The following is a 13,134-nucleotide window of genomic DNA, read 5'->3' as shown; positions in this document are numbered from 1 at the left end:
TTTCGGCGATTGATGTTGTAGTGGCAGTTGGAGATGAAGAGGTCAAGGGAAGATAGGGAACAAAGAGGGGGTGTCCAGGAAGGTGGAGCTGGTAAGTCTTTATGGACATGCTAAATTTTTTTGGCCTCCTAAGGAAGTAGGGGCATTGCTGTACTTTCGTAACCATTGCATCAATGTGGGTGGGCCAGGACAGATTGTTGGTGATCATCACTCCGAGGAACTTGACACTGTTGATCATCTCCACCCCAACAGCATTGATGTAGACAGGGGTGTGTCCTCCACCTTGCTTCCTGAAGTCAACCAGCTCTTTCATTTCACTGATGTTGAGGGACAGCTTGTTATCTTTATACTACGTCAGCAAGCACTCTATCTCTTTCCTGTATTCTGTGTTGTAATTGTTTGAGATCCAGCCTGCAATGGAGGTGTCATCAGCAAACTTGCGGATGGAGTTAGGACAAAATTTGGCTACACATTGAGCATATAGGGAGTATAGCAATGGGCTGAGTACGCAGCCTTGCGGGCACCGGTGTTGAGGATTATCGTGGGGGAGGTGTTGATGCCCATCCTCACTGATTGTGGTCTGTGGGTCAGGAAGTCAAGGATCCAGTTGCAGAGGGCGGGGCACAGATCTACATCTCAGAGCTTGGAGATGAGTTTGGTTGGAATTATGGTGTTGAAGGCATGATCCTTGTTAATAAGTAGGAGCCTGACTTAAATGTCCTTGTTATCCAGTTGAACACCACTTGAAACAGCCTTCCATTGGCAAGGATAGCCATTGGCCATTACCCTTTGTCCCCTGTTACTAAACTAACTTTGGATCCAATTCAACACGTTACCCCGTACCTGATGGGGGACTTTTTTGACCAATCTGCCATGTGGGAACTTGTCAAATTCCTCACTAAAATCCACGCAGACAATATCCATTGCACTCCCCTCATCAATCCTCCTTGTCACTTCCTCAAAGAGTTCAATCAAATTTGTAAGGCATGACCTTCCCTTAACAAAGCCGTGCTGATTATCCTGACGAGTCCATGCCTTTCTAAGTGACAGTTTATCTGATTTACCCACCACCAACGTAAGACTAACTTACCTGTAATTGGTGTTTCCTTTGTACCCTTTTTAAACAACGGAACCACGCATGCAGCCTTCCAATCCTCTGGCACATCATCTGTGTTGAGTGAAGATGGAAAATAATCCTCATAGTGTCTGCTATTTCCTCCCTAACCTCTTTCAACATCCTCGGGAACCATCATTCAGCCCTGGCGACTTATCCACTTTCAAGGACTCCATCTTCTCTGACACTTCCTCTCTCGTTCTGCTTATTTTGTCCAATGATTCACATTGCTCCTCTTGGATTACTATATCCATATCATTACTTTCTTTTGCAGATACAGGGATAAAAATTAATTTAAAATTCTTCCTATATCCTCTGCTTCTTCACAAATGTTGTTTTCTTCATCTCTTATGGGTCCCACTTTTTCCTCCACTATCGTTTTGCTGTGTATATACCAGTGAAACATCTTTGAGTTTTCTTTTATCTTGCTTGCTAATATTTTTTCATGCCCTCTCTTTGATTTCCTTATTTTTTATTTACTTGTTCCCTTCACTTTCTATGCTCCTGTAGGCTACCCGCAGTGTTGAGGTTTTTTTTGTGAATAGTATAAGCTTTCTTTCTTTTTTTAATCTTGCCGTGTATTTTTCCAGACAACCATGGGGGTCTAGATTTGGCAGTGCCATTCTGATTTTTGGAGGGGACATGTCTGTTTTGTGCTGTAAGGATCTTACTTTTTAGTGTCTCCCAACGGTTTACCACTGATTTACCCTTTAACAATCCTGTCCAGCCCATCTCATCCAAATCATTTTTAAGTTTTGTAGAATTTGCCTTCAGCCAGTTGAAAATTCTTATTCCTGATTCATCTCTATCCTTTACCATAATAATATTAAATCTCACTGAATAGTGGGCAGTATCCCGAATATGGTTGTTCACTGTCGCTTCAGCTACTTGCTCATCTTCATGGCCCAAATTGAACCCAGTATTGCCTGTCCCCTCGTTGGGCTTGGTATGTATTGTTTAAAAAAATTTCCCGCGACAGTACATGAATGCCCGTAATGTTGTTTGATATTAGGATAGTTAAAGTCTTTTCCTATTATTGCCCTCTTATTGCTATCACTATTTGGAGGTCTGTAGGATACTTCCAACAGTGTGACTGTCCCTTTTTTTAATTCCTAAACTCAACCCATAAAGCATCATTTTGCATCATCCCTTCTCACAAGTGTAATTGCAATACTGCTGCAACTCCCTCATTTTTTCACCCACTCTATCCCCCTGAAAAATTCGATATCCAGCGATATTGGGCAACCAATTTTATCCCTCCTTTAACCAGGTTTCCATTATAACAACAACATCAGTGGTTAGCACTGCTGCCTCACAGCACCAAGGACCCGGGTTCAATTCCATCCTTGGGCGACTGTCTGTGTGGAGTTTGCACATTCTCCCGTTTCCTCCGGGTGCTCTAGTTTCCTCTCACAGTCCAAAGATGTGCATGCTAGGTGGATTGGCCATGCTAGATTGCCCGTAGTGTTCAGGGATGTGTAGATTAGGTGTGTTATAGCAGGGTGGGTCCGGGTGGGATGCTTTGCAGTTCAGTGTGGACTTGTTGGACCGAAGGGCCTGTTTCCACACTGTAGGGATTCTATGATTCTATGATTTATGATCATGCTGCCATGTGTCTTTCTGTGCCCTTGTTCATCTGTCTTGTTTGTAATACTCCTTACACTGAAGAATAAGCTATTAAACCCTGTCAATTTCCTTTGCTGGATGCTTTTTAATCCTTGTTACTTTTACCTTTCCAAGTCATTGACTGCATCACTAACTAATGTTCTACCTCCTGTGTACCTGATCTGAATCTGACCCATCTACTTTGGCTCATATCTCAGCCGTGACATAACATATAAAATTGGGGGATAATTCAGGATACCCAATACATACATGTAATTTGAAATGATGATAATATTAATGGGTAATAATAGGAAAGACCAGGTTTCTTGTGCATATTATATCATATTGGCTTTGGCAGTCGTGAAGACTTTCCAGGAGATGGAAGATTTATCCTGGATGATTTAGGGAAAAAAGCGAAGGCTCGGTTAATTGATTTGGTTCTTCACAACATGTCTGAATAAAATATGCATAAGACGGCAATTAACTATTGACTTCTTTGGGTCATGTTTTGTCACTTGGATGTTTTTTTGGCAGTGGCTGGCACTGTTGATAATTGGTTGAAAACTTTCCCGCAGAAACTGAAATCCCACATGTCATTTGTTCAAAGTACCAATTCTAAATGAAATTGTATTAAAATGTGCGGAAATTACACATTTTACATCACAATATAAGGATTGCCCATGAAATTCCTCTGTAGGAATCTGGAAGACCGAAACACACACAAGTCAATATTTTTACTTGGCAGGTCTTTGCAAAGGTGTGATGCATTTTTGGAAAATGTACCATACGTGCCAGAGGGTGGGAAAACTACAACATGTGATTAAACCAGTCCGTTTAGTTCCCTTGCCAGTTTTTAAGGTACATTAAGGAATTGTAAGTAAGTTGTCGGGGACTCTTATCTGACAGCAGTACCCCCTTACCTTGTGGATATGGCTATACGACTCACAGAAAATCTGTGAGAACAATTACTGATAAGGTACCAGGAGAAAAGTTAATCCAGTTCTTCACTCTGTCTGGATGACTGATAGAAACCCAGTCGGGTCGTGGTTCCCACTTCATGCTTACCACTTTTCAGGAGCGTCTGAGAGTAGTCTGGATAAAGAATAGTAAAATTTAATATTTGCAAGAAAATAGATGAAATTAGCAGTGCACATAGAAATAAATGGTTATGATATTGTTGCAATGTAACTGCAGGATAATCAATGACGGAAACTGAACATCAGGCGTATTCATTACTTAGAAAGGATGCACAAAAAGGGAAAGAAGGTAGGATAACATTAATTATAAAGGAATATAATAAGTGCAATAGTGAGGAGGACATTGGCTCATAAAATTGTGATGTGGAATCTATATCAGTGGAGATAAGAAATACTGAGGGGGTTTGTCTGTCGGTCCCCAAACGAGTGGAAGTGTAAAGAAAAACATTAAACAAGAAATCAAAGATGCATGCAATAAGGATACAACTATAATCATGGCTGGCTTCAATTTACATATAGATTGGGCAAACTAGTAATGGTATTGTGGAGCAGGATTCCCTGGAGCATATACATTATGGATTTTTTCATACAGCAACATGTTGAGAAACCAATTTGTGAACAAGTATTCTGGTCGAGGTACCACGCAATGAAAAAGGATTAATGAACAGTCTTGTTGTTCAGGGCCCTTTGGGGAAGAAAAACTTAAAATGATTGAATTCTTTATTCAGATGGAGAATGAAGTGGTTGAATCCAAAATGAGAGTTCTGAAATCTTAATAAAAGGAACTATAAAAGTATGAGAGGTGGATTGGCAAAGATGGTTTGGAGAACCTTACTGAAGGAGTTGATGATAGATCGGTAATGGTTCATGTTTAAAGAATGATTTCCAACAATTGTTCATTCAAATTTGATGCAAAAATGAAAGCAGGGATGACAAAAGAAAATAAGGACAGTTATGGATCTGAAGAAGGGATATACAAAATTACTAGAAAAGCAGCAATCATGAGGATTGAGAGCATTTTAAAGTTAGCAGAATAGGACAAAAATTTTGATCAAGAGTGGGAAGTAGTTTATGGATAAGGGTCATTACAGTGTGGAGCTGGAGTAACACAGCAGATCAGGCAACATCAGAGGAGCAGGAAAGTCCATGTTTCAGGTTACACCCTTCATCAGGATTATGAGTAAAATTGCAAGGAACATAGAAACTGACTGTATAAACTTCTATAAATATGTGAAGAAAAAGAATAGTAAAAATTAGTCTAAGTTCCTTACAGTCAGAACCTGGGGGAATTGTATTGGGATCAAAGAAATATTGAACACATACTTTGCTTCTGTCTTCACAAATAAACCTCCCAAAAATGTTAGAAAGCACAAGTGTCTAGTGAGAGGACAGAACTGAAAGAAATCGTTTTAGTTAGAAAAAGGTGCTGTGGAAATGAATGGGGTTTAAGGCTAACAAGTCACCAGTGTCCAATAATCTGCATTCCAAAGTACGAAAGGAAATAGCACTGGAAATATTACATGCGTTAGTGGTCATCTTCCAAAACTCGATAAACTCTGAAGCCATTCCTAGAGATTGCAGCGTGGCAAATTTAACCCCACAATTTAAAAACAAAGGGAGAGAAAAACAAGAAAATTACAGAGCAATTAGCCTTGCAACAGTATTTGGGAAATGCTCAAGGACATAATAACAGGACATTTGGAAAGCATTAACTGATTGGACAAAGACACATGGTTTTATGAAATGCAAACCATGTTTAACAAACTACGGGAGTTTTTCTGAGGATGTAATTAGTCAAAAGGACAAAGTCGAACCAGTGGATGTATTTTATTTGGAATTTCACAAGGCTTTTGATAAGGTCCCTCATAAGAGGTTAATGGATAAAGTTAAAGCACGTAAGGTAGGGATAATAGATTGGCATGATTTGAGAATTGGTTGACAGACAGGAAACAGGATAAGAATAGGTAGGCTTTTTACCAAGTGGCAGACAGTGGGTAACTTGAGGGATACCTCAAGGACCAATGCTTGGGCCCTGGCTACTTACAATATATATTAATGACCTTGATAAAGGAACCAAATACAACATTTCCAAGTTTGCCATGGTGATATTGTGGGTTATGAGGACAATGCAAGGAGACTTTAAGTTGACTGAGTGGGAAAACATATGTCAATATGTAGCATAACCAAGCGTGAAGCTACATACTTTGGTGTGAAAATGGAAAGGAAAATTATCAGTTAAATGGTGATTTGTTGGGAAGTGTGGATGTACAAAGAAATCTAGATGCCCTTGTAGTTAGGCAATTGCAGCAAGCATTTGCGAAGGCAAATGGTATTTAAACAAAAGATCAAAGTTTATTATACATAAGGAAAAGAGAAACAACCATTTACTTTATACAAGAATAATCTTAAGTGATCTCCCGAAAAATATCAGAGAGTAAGATTTAGCCTCTTTAACCTTACAACAATCTTACAGGCTCAATTCCCAAAGAAGGGTCACTACCCGTGTCCATGTTAAAACTCCTTCTTCAACCAGCATGGCAGTAATCAAATTTCATTTTTGCAAATTTCATGCATTTACCTGAAGCTATTTGTTTGTCTCATGTGTCTTCCTGAATGCTTAAACACCCTGCTGGACCACCATACTGTTTCTGCAGTTTTCGTTGCAGCAACGCAACCATCCCAGAATGTTTTGACTGTTAATAACAGCATCTTTGCTTTAGGGATCTCTTTTCTTTGACTGAATCAGTTCCTGTCTGAATGAATCTGCTTTCTGAGCTCATCTCTCTCTCTCTCTTTGTCTCTGGATTATAAATCTTAAGTAAGCAAACAATTTAGCAATTATCTCCTCAGGGTTCTTAATAGTTATTTGGCTTAAATTGCACAATTTTTTGGAAATGTTTTTAACTCATTGTTCAAAAGTAACTTGATTTGTCAAAAAATGGTTAGACCTTCATAGAACTGAAAACTAAAATTTATTTTACCTCCTCTTTAGTACCTGATCTCTCAAACAATGACAAATAAATAATGGTGTGGACTTTTGCACTCTAATTTTGTCAATAAAAAGACATTCTTTTCAACAATGCAATTCTTAGTAGGCACATGATTCTAGATAATTGCTGGTCCTGGTTGCTTAAACTGGCTTCGGGAAAACACTTAACTGTCTTATGACTGGAATTTATGGCTGTTCTGTTTGAACAGTATTTGCAGGCTTGGAATTTGTTTTGGATTTCTCGGTGCAGGAAAGCCTGCTGCAGAAGAAAATTCTCAGCTCAGGTCCCCTATTTCTGAAAGATATTTATCACACTTTGAGATGATTTCAGTGTGATATCTGATTGTTCCTCTCAAAGAGTGACTAAAAGAACTTCTCAGTATTGCAATTCCTGAGCAAGCTATGCCTACTAAGACTCAGGGATAACCACGCATGACAAGTGACTTGACTACATGTGCAAGAACATCAGATTGACAGACTTTAGAACTTTCTGTGCCTTATCCTTGTGCCTTCAAGAATAATTGCCATCTCAGAAAGTGTTCCTATTTTAAGTACATCTGTGCAGGGAACCTTTTTTGGATCTAAACATTTATATTTTTAAGTTGTGAATTGTATTTGTTAGCCAATTCTGTATCTTCATTGAATGGGTTTTATTTTATATCAATAATTTTGTGTTTATTAAAGAAACCTGGATGATGGATTTTTTTCATTTTAGGTCTGATATAGAATGAGCACAGGATTGGCCATATTGGGATTTGTATATAACATATTTTTATTTTTTGTTACGACCCATAATGCAGTGGAACTAGAGTGACAATGCAGTCCTCACACCTTGGTCATGACATGAGTCAACAAAATCTACTGATGGTCAATCGATCATGTCAATGTTCTTTTGTTATTCAGCTTCCTTAGCAAAGATTAGGATGTCTTCAGTCCATCATGCTCGTGCTGGTGAAAAATCAGAATATTGATGACACTCTGTCAATGCCAAATGTTTAGAATTAGATTTATTGTCACGTGTATTCAAGCACAGGAGTACAGTGAAAGATGTATAAAGTTGCCATTCTCTGACTCCATGTTAAGTACAAAACCAGAATTAAAAAAAAACAAAAACTGAAATAAAGAAACAGAGCCAAAAGTAAAGAAATACATCCAAATCTTAAAGTCTTATATCCATAAATGTCAATGGTGTTTGGAAAGCTCAGCCACCGATGCAAGCACCCAGGCCTAGCCATGGCCTGGATTCTCGGTCAGCCTGGGAATCTCGTTGGGTGGAGACGCATCAGTTGCTGCCACTGCTGCCCCCTGGAACATGCTCCTCAATCTCCAGGAGGCACATACCTGATCAATACCCAAAGACGTAGGCTGGATGGGCAAATGTCTGATCCTAATATATAAATAACACCATCCCCAGGATTTGCAATAGTATCATAATAAGGACAGCATGGCAGAAAGAAGTTTGAAAACCCAATTTCATTGCTCAAATTATTATTCGAGGCTTCAATAGTATCACCTTACCCCATTCATTTGTGCTATTGGTCGGTAATGTATGGATTTTTTTGTTTTACCAATTTTCTCCATCTCCTAGCCAAGGTGATAATGTCTGATTGGGTGACAATTATCAGGAACCCTGACCTCTTTCCATATGAAACCAGTGACTCTTTACCAGTTCCTCACCTCCTTATTAACTGTTTTGAGTCTGCTGAGAGAAGCACTTCTGCTGCTAGGAGTCTCTCTGTGAACTTCAAACTACATCAGTTTGAAAGTACAACTGAACCAGTCCCACAAAAGTCCAGATAAATTGAAATCAGAGAATCCTCTTCAGCTCAACACATCTTCATGATGCCGTAGCTACTCTGGATTGTCTTCACCTTGACGTTTTGGCTTAACTGAATACTTTAAAACGAATTTAACTCCAAGAATAAAGTATTCTTCAATACTGTCATTACTTCAATCAGTGTAAACATAAACTTAGCAAGCGCACCTGCTGTTTTTGTAACTCCAGTGTTTTAGCTGTTAACCACTTAAAGAAACATAACCTCAACCTTTTAGGTATAATAGATTTCACTGTTCTTTATTTAAAATGATCCCATTTTCTCCAGCTAAATTTTAATTCCTAAAACTTTAAAAAAGCACTCAACAAAGGAACCATGACCTAGATATTCACAACAATATCAATCATGTTGAATGGATATTTCTCATGGCCACAGGAAGTATTCTTTAGATGTTTTGCTGTGTTAATGGTGCTACATCAATAAAAGTTGTTGTTGTTCCTGACAGCTGTCATTTCTGAATCTGTTCTCTGTTGACTGCAGGTTTTGGCTGCGAACCATGGATTCAGATGAAAGGATATGATATAAATGGAATCCAGCTTGTGTGTAAATCCACTGGATGGTTCCCTGAACCAAAGATAGAGTGGGTCAGTGAGGATGGACACAATTTAATACAAGCTGAAACAACATCCCACTGGGGCTCAACAGGTCTTGTAGATGTCCACAGCAACATTGTAATACCAAGACAATCATCAAACAGATTAACGTGTCGTGTACAAAACAACGTCCTGAAAACGGAACAAGAAGTAACTATCGGGATATCAGGTTTGTAAATTAAACCATTTGATCAGAAAGGCAAAGGTGATTTAAACTCTATCATAAATCAAAGTATAAACATAATGTTCTGAAGACGGGCGCTCCGGTTTATTCCCACAGTCCAAAGATGTGCAGACTAGGTGAATTGACCATGCTAAATTGCCCATAGTGTTCAGGGATGTGTAGATTAGGTGGGTTATAGGGGATGGGTCTGGGTGGGATGCTTTGAGGGTCAGTGTGGACTTGTTGGGCCACACTGTAGGGATTCTATGATATTCTAAATGATAAGATGCCACGTTGTGATATGACAGGGGAAGACAATACAGTTCTATAGTGCTTGCTTCAAATCTGTTTCTACTGGTATCCTGCTTCCAGATAAGGTTAAATGAAAAATTTAACATTTTCTGCTGATGCTGACAAACTCTGGACCGTCGGGTTGATTTTTTTTCATGTCACTAACAATGTTTAGTGTATGACACATTGCCCCATACTTGAGCCAGTTGTTTATTGTTCTCATTTGTACGTTCTCGCATCCTTTGCTCCAGTCTCCTTACCTTTGTGCACTCACTCATGATGCACTTCACTTCTCCCTTCTAGAGTGCTTTTATCCTCCCTTCCAATCAAATGAAATTACAGAGGAGCAAGCCTGGCTCGAAAAGTTGTGCTGAATTTTGATATTTTGGTTGTGTCATTTTAGTCGGGTTTCATGCAGGTTTCTCTCCAGGAGGCCTACCTCATTAACAACCTAACCTGCCCAGCTTGTCCAAGCCCTATTCTCCTGCTCACCAAGGCCAGAAGTGCTTGTCAATGCCTGGAATAGTCTGACATCCGTGGGATCCAAACCATAGTGTGTTGTGTATCCAAACAAGCTCTGTCAGTGTGGAATTAGCCGACATGTTTTATGACATGGAGAGTGAGGAGGACTTGGCAGTCCAGTTCACAGACAGGGTGCTGATGGATGAGGGATGTCTTCTTCACCCTGGACTGGCAGAGAAGGCCTCGACACCAGATTCTTCCAGTCTGGTCCGAAGTTGCCACCCGGGTCTTGATCTTCAGGATTCATGCCTGTCAGTGAAGAAATAAGGTCAACAGCCTTCTCTGTTGTGCCAGTGCAATTGCAACCGTCTTCTCTCAGCTACCTCACATTCCCTCTGTCTCTGCTGCTACACTCACTTCACTTCAAGGCTTATGCTCCTCCACTCTCAATTGTGTACAACATCTTCCTTTTACTTGCTCTCAACCACCACAAACACCGTGACATTCACCCTGCGTGCCCTTTGTGTCGCATTCTCATTCCCTGAAGACACCTCACCACTTTCCTTCCACCTGCACTAACAGCTATACCACCCACATCTCACTCAATTCTCCTCTTTCTCTCATTACCAGCAAAAACAGCCCACAAAGGTCAGAAAGAGCCAAGACGGGTAGTTGAGTGCCTGACATTCGGCTCTCACTAGCTACGAGGAGACGACCCGGAATCTGGCTGTCCCAAACAGCTGACCAACGATGTCCACGTTTCTGGGTTGATATCAGAGGCTGCCCCTGATTTGCTGTGCTCCCTGAGTGAAGAGTGTCTTCTTTGATGTGACTGACCATTACTCCCCTTAGACATTGAGACATTAGCTTACTTTTTATTCAGTCCTGGGATATACCATGCTGCCAAAGCCAGCATTTATTGCCTCTACCTAGTTGCTCAGAGGGTAGTTAAGAGTCATCTCAGAGCTCACTCTAGGTCACATGTAGGCCAGACCAGGTAAGGGCAGCAGATTGGCCTCCCTAAAGACCATTTGTGAACTAGATGGGTTTTTCTGACAATCAGCCAGGGTTTCTTGGTCATCATTAGACTCTTAATTCCAGATGGTTATTGAATTCAAATTTCACTATCTACCATGACGAGATTCGTACCTGGGTCTCTGCATTAATAGTTTAGTAATAATACCATGAGGCCCAGAGCAAGCCATTCGGCCCATTTGAATTTGCTCTGCCATTCAACGAGATCGTGGTTGATTTGATAATCCTTAACTCCACTTGCCTGCTTTTCCCCATAATGCTTGATTCTCATCCAGATTACGAATTAGTCAATTAATCTGGAATGTACTTAACGTTACAGCCTCTGCAGCATCTGAGGTAAATAATTTCACAGAGTCGTTACCTCTGAGAGAAAACAATTTCCTCCTCGTCTCAGTCCTAATTGGACGACCTTCTTTTTTTCTGAAACTATGTCCTCTGGTCCTAGAATGTCCTGCAGAGATTTCCTCTGCCATCTACTCTGCCAAGCTCCATGAGAATCTTAAATGTTTTGAAATGTTGCTTCTCATTTTTTTCTAAACTTAATGAGTACAGGCTCAACTTACTGAGCCTACTCAACCTCTCCTCTTAAGACAATCCATGCATATCCAGGATCAAACCAGTGGACCATCTTTGGAATGCCTCTTATGCCAGTATATCTTTTCTTAAATAAAAGTTAAACCATTCCAGTATTCCAGCTGTGGTCTGATTAGTAACTTGTCTCGTTTTAGTGAGACCTCCCATTTGTATCTTCCATTCACTTTGAAATAAAAGGCAACATTCCATTTGCCTTCCTATTACCCGCTGAACTTGGATGCTAGCTTTTTTGAGATTCGTGGACGATGACTCCCAGATCCCTCAGATATGTAGCTTTTCGCTCCCTCCTCCAAAAGCCGATTGCAGCTTCAAGATGTTTGCCTGTGGCCAAGCTGCACTGGCACCCAGCTGAACTGGAAGCAGTCTGCACCAGTTGTCAGCTTCTGGCCACACCCAGATCCTGGCCCAGGTCCCAGCTATTTACAAAGAACAATACAGTACAGGAACAGATCCTTCGGCCCATCAAGCCTGCGCCGACTCCTAATCCTAATCCACTATTTATTGCCCATACACTGTTTCTATCCCTCAGTTCTCCTTCTGTTCGTGTGTCAACCCAAGATATGCCTTATACGTTGCTACTGTGACTCCTTCCAGCACCTCCACTGGCAGTGCTTTCCAACCCACCACCCTCTGTGTGAAATACTTTCCCCACACTTCATCCCTGAACTTTTCCCCCTCTCACCTTGAACCTGTGCCCTCTTGTAGTTGACCTTTCCATCTTGCGAAAAAGCCTCTGACTGTGCAGCCTATCAATGCCTCTCATGATTTTCTCTATCAGGTCGCCCCCTCAGCCTCTCTCATTCTAGTGAAAATAATTCGAGTTTATCCAACTTTTCTTCCTAAGCAAAATCCTCCAGACCAGGCAACATCCAGTTAAACTTACTCTGCACCATTTCCAAAGCAACCACATTCTCCCATTCGTGTGGCAATCAGAACTGCATGCAATATTCCAAATGTTGCCGAACTAAAGCTTTGTACAACTGTAGCATAACTTGCCACCTTTTATATTTGATGCCTCACCCAGTGAAGGTGAGTATGCTGTATGCCTTCTTAACCATCTTATCCACCGATGTTTCAGGGATTTGTGGACCTGTACACCCAGATCCCTCTGCATATCATTGCTCCTAAGGGTTCTGCCATTTATTATATAATTCACGCCTGAATTCAATCTTCTAAAATGCATCACCTCGCATTTGTCTGGATTAAATTCTATCTACCATTTCTCTGCAAAGATCTGTAATTTATCTATATCTTGCTTTATCCTTTGGCAATCCTCCTCAGTATCTGCAACACAGTGCTAATTTTGGCGTAATCTGCAACGTTAATAATCAAACCACTTGCATTTTTCTCCATATCATTTATATATATATATATATTGCAAACAACAAAGGTCCCAGCATTGATGTCAGCCGTGCAAAGTGCTCCTCACTTATATCTGGGGACTACTGGGGAACTGTTTCACAGGCTAGTCAAGCA

The 13,134-nt window shown here is 40.5% G+C and overlaps 1 protein-coding gene and 1 pseudogene across 1 annotated transcript in view; both read left to right on the top strand.

The window, feature by feature from the left end:
- The window catches only part of LOC109926205, a 468,382-nt pseudogene that overhangs the window by 177,975 nt on the left and 277,273 nt on the right, over positions 1–13,134 (top strand).
- The window catches only part of LOC109920503 (butyrophilin subfamily 3 member A2-like), a 51,392-nt gene that overhangs the window by 25,159 nt on the left and 13,099 nt on the right, over positions 1–13,134 (top strand). The window contains exon 4 of the mRNA XM_048616583.1: positions 9,001–9,282. Within this exon, the coding sequence (XP_048472540.1) occupies positions 9,001–9,282 (282 nt within the window). The remainder of the gene's footprint in view (positions 1–9,000; positions 9,283–13,134) is intronic.

Source organism: Rhincodon typus, chromosome 35 (genome assembly GCF_021869965.1).
Source record: "Rhincodon typus isolate 14 chromosome 35, sRhiTyp1.1, whole genome shotgun sequence".
NCBI lineage: Eukaryota > Metazoa > Chordata > Chondrichthyes > Orectolobiformes > Rhincodontidae > Rhincodon > Rhincodon typus.
The sequence above is the reverse complement of the archived record's forward strand: the minus strand, read 5'-3'. Positions and strand labels throughout refer to the sequence as shown.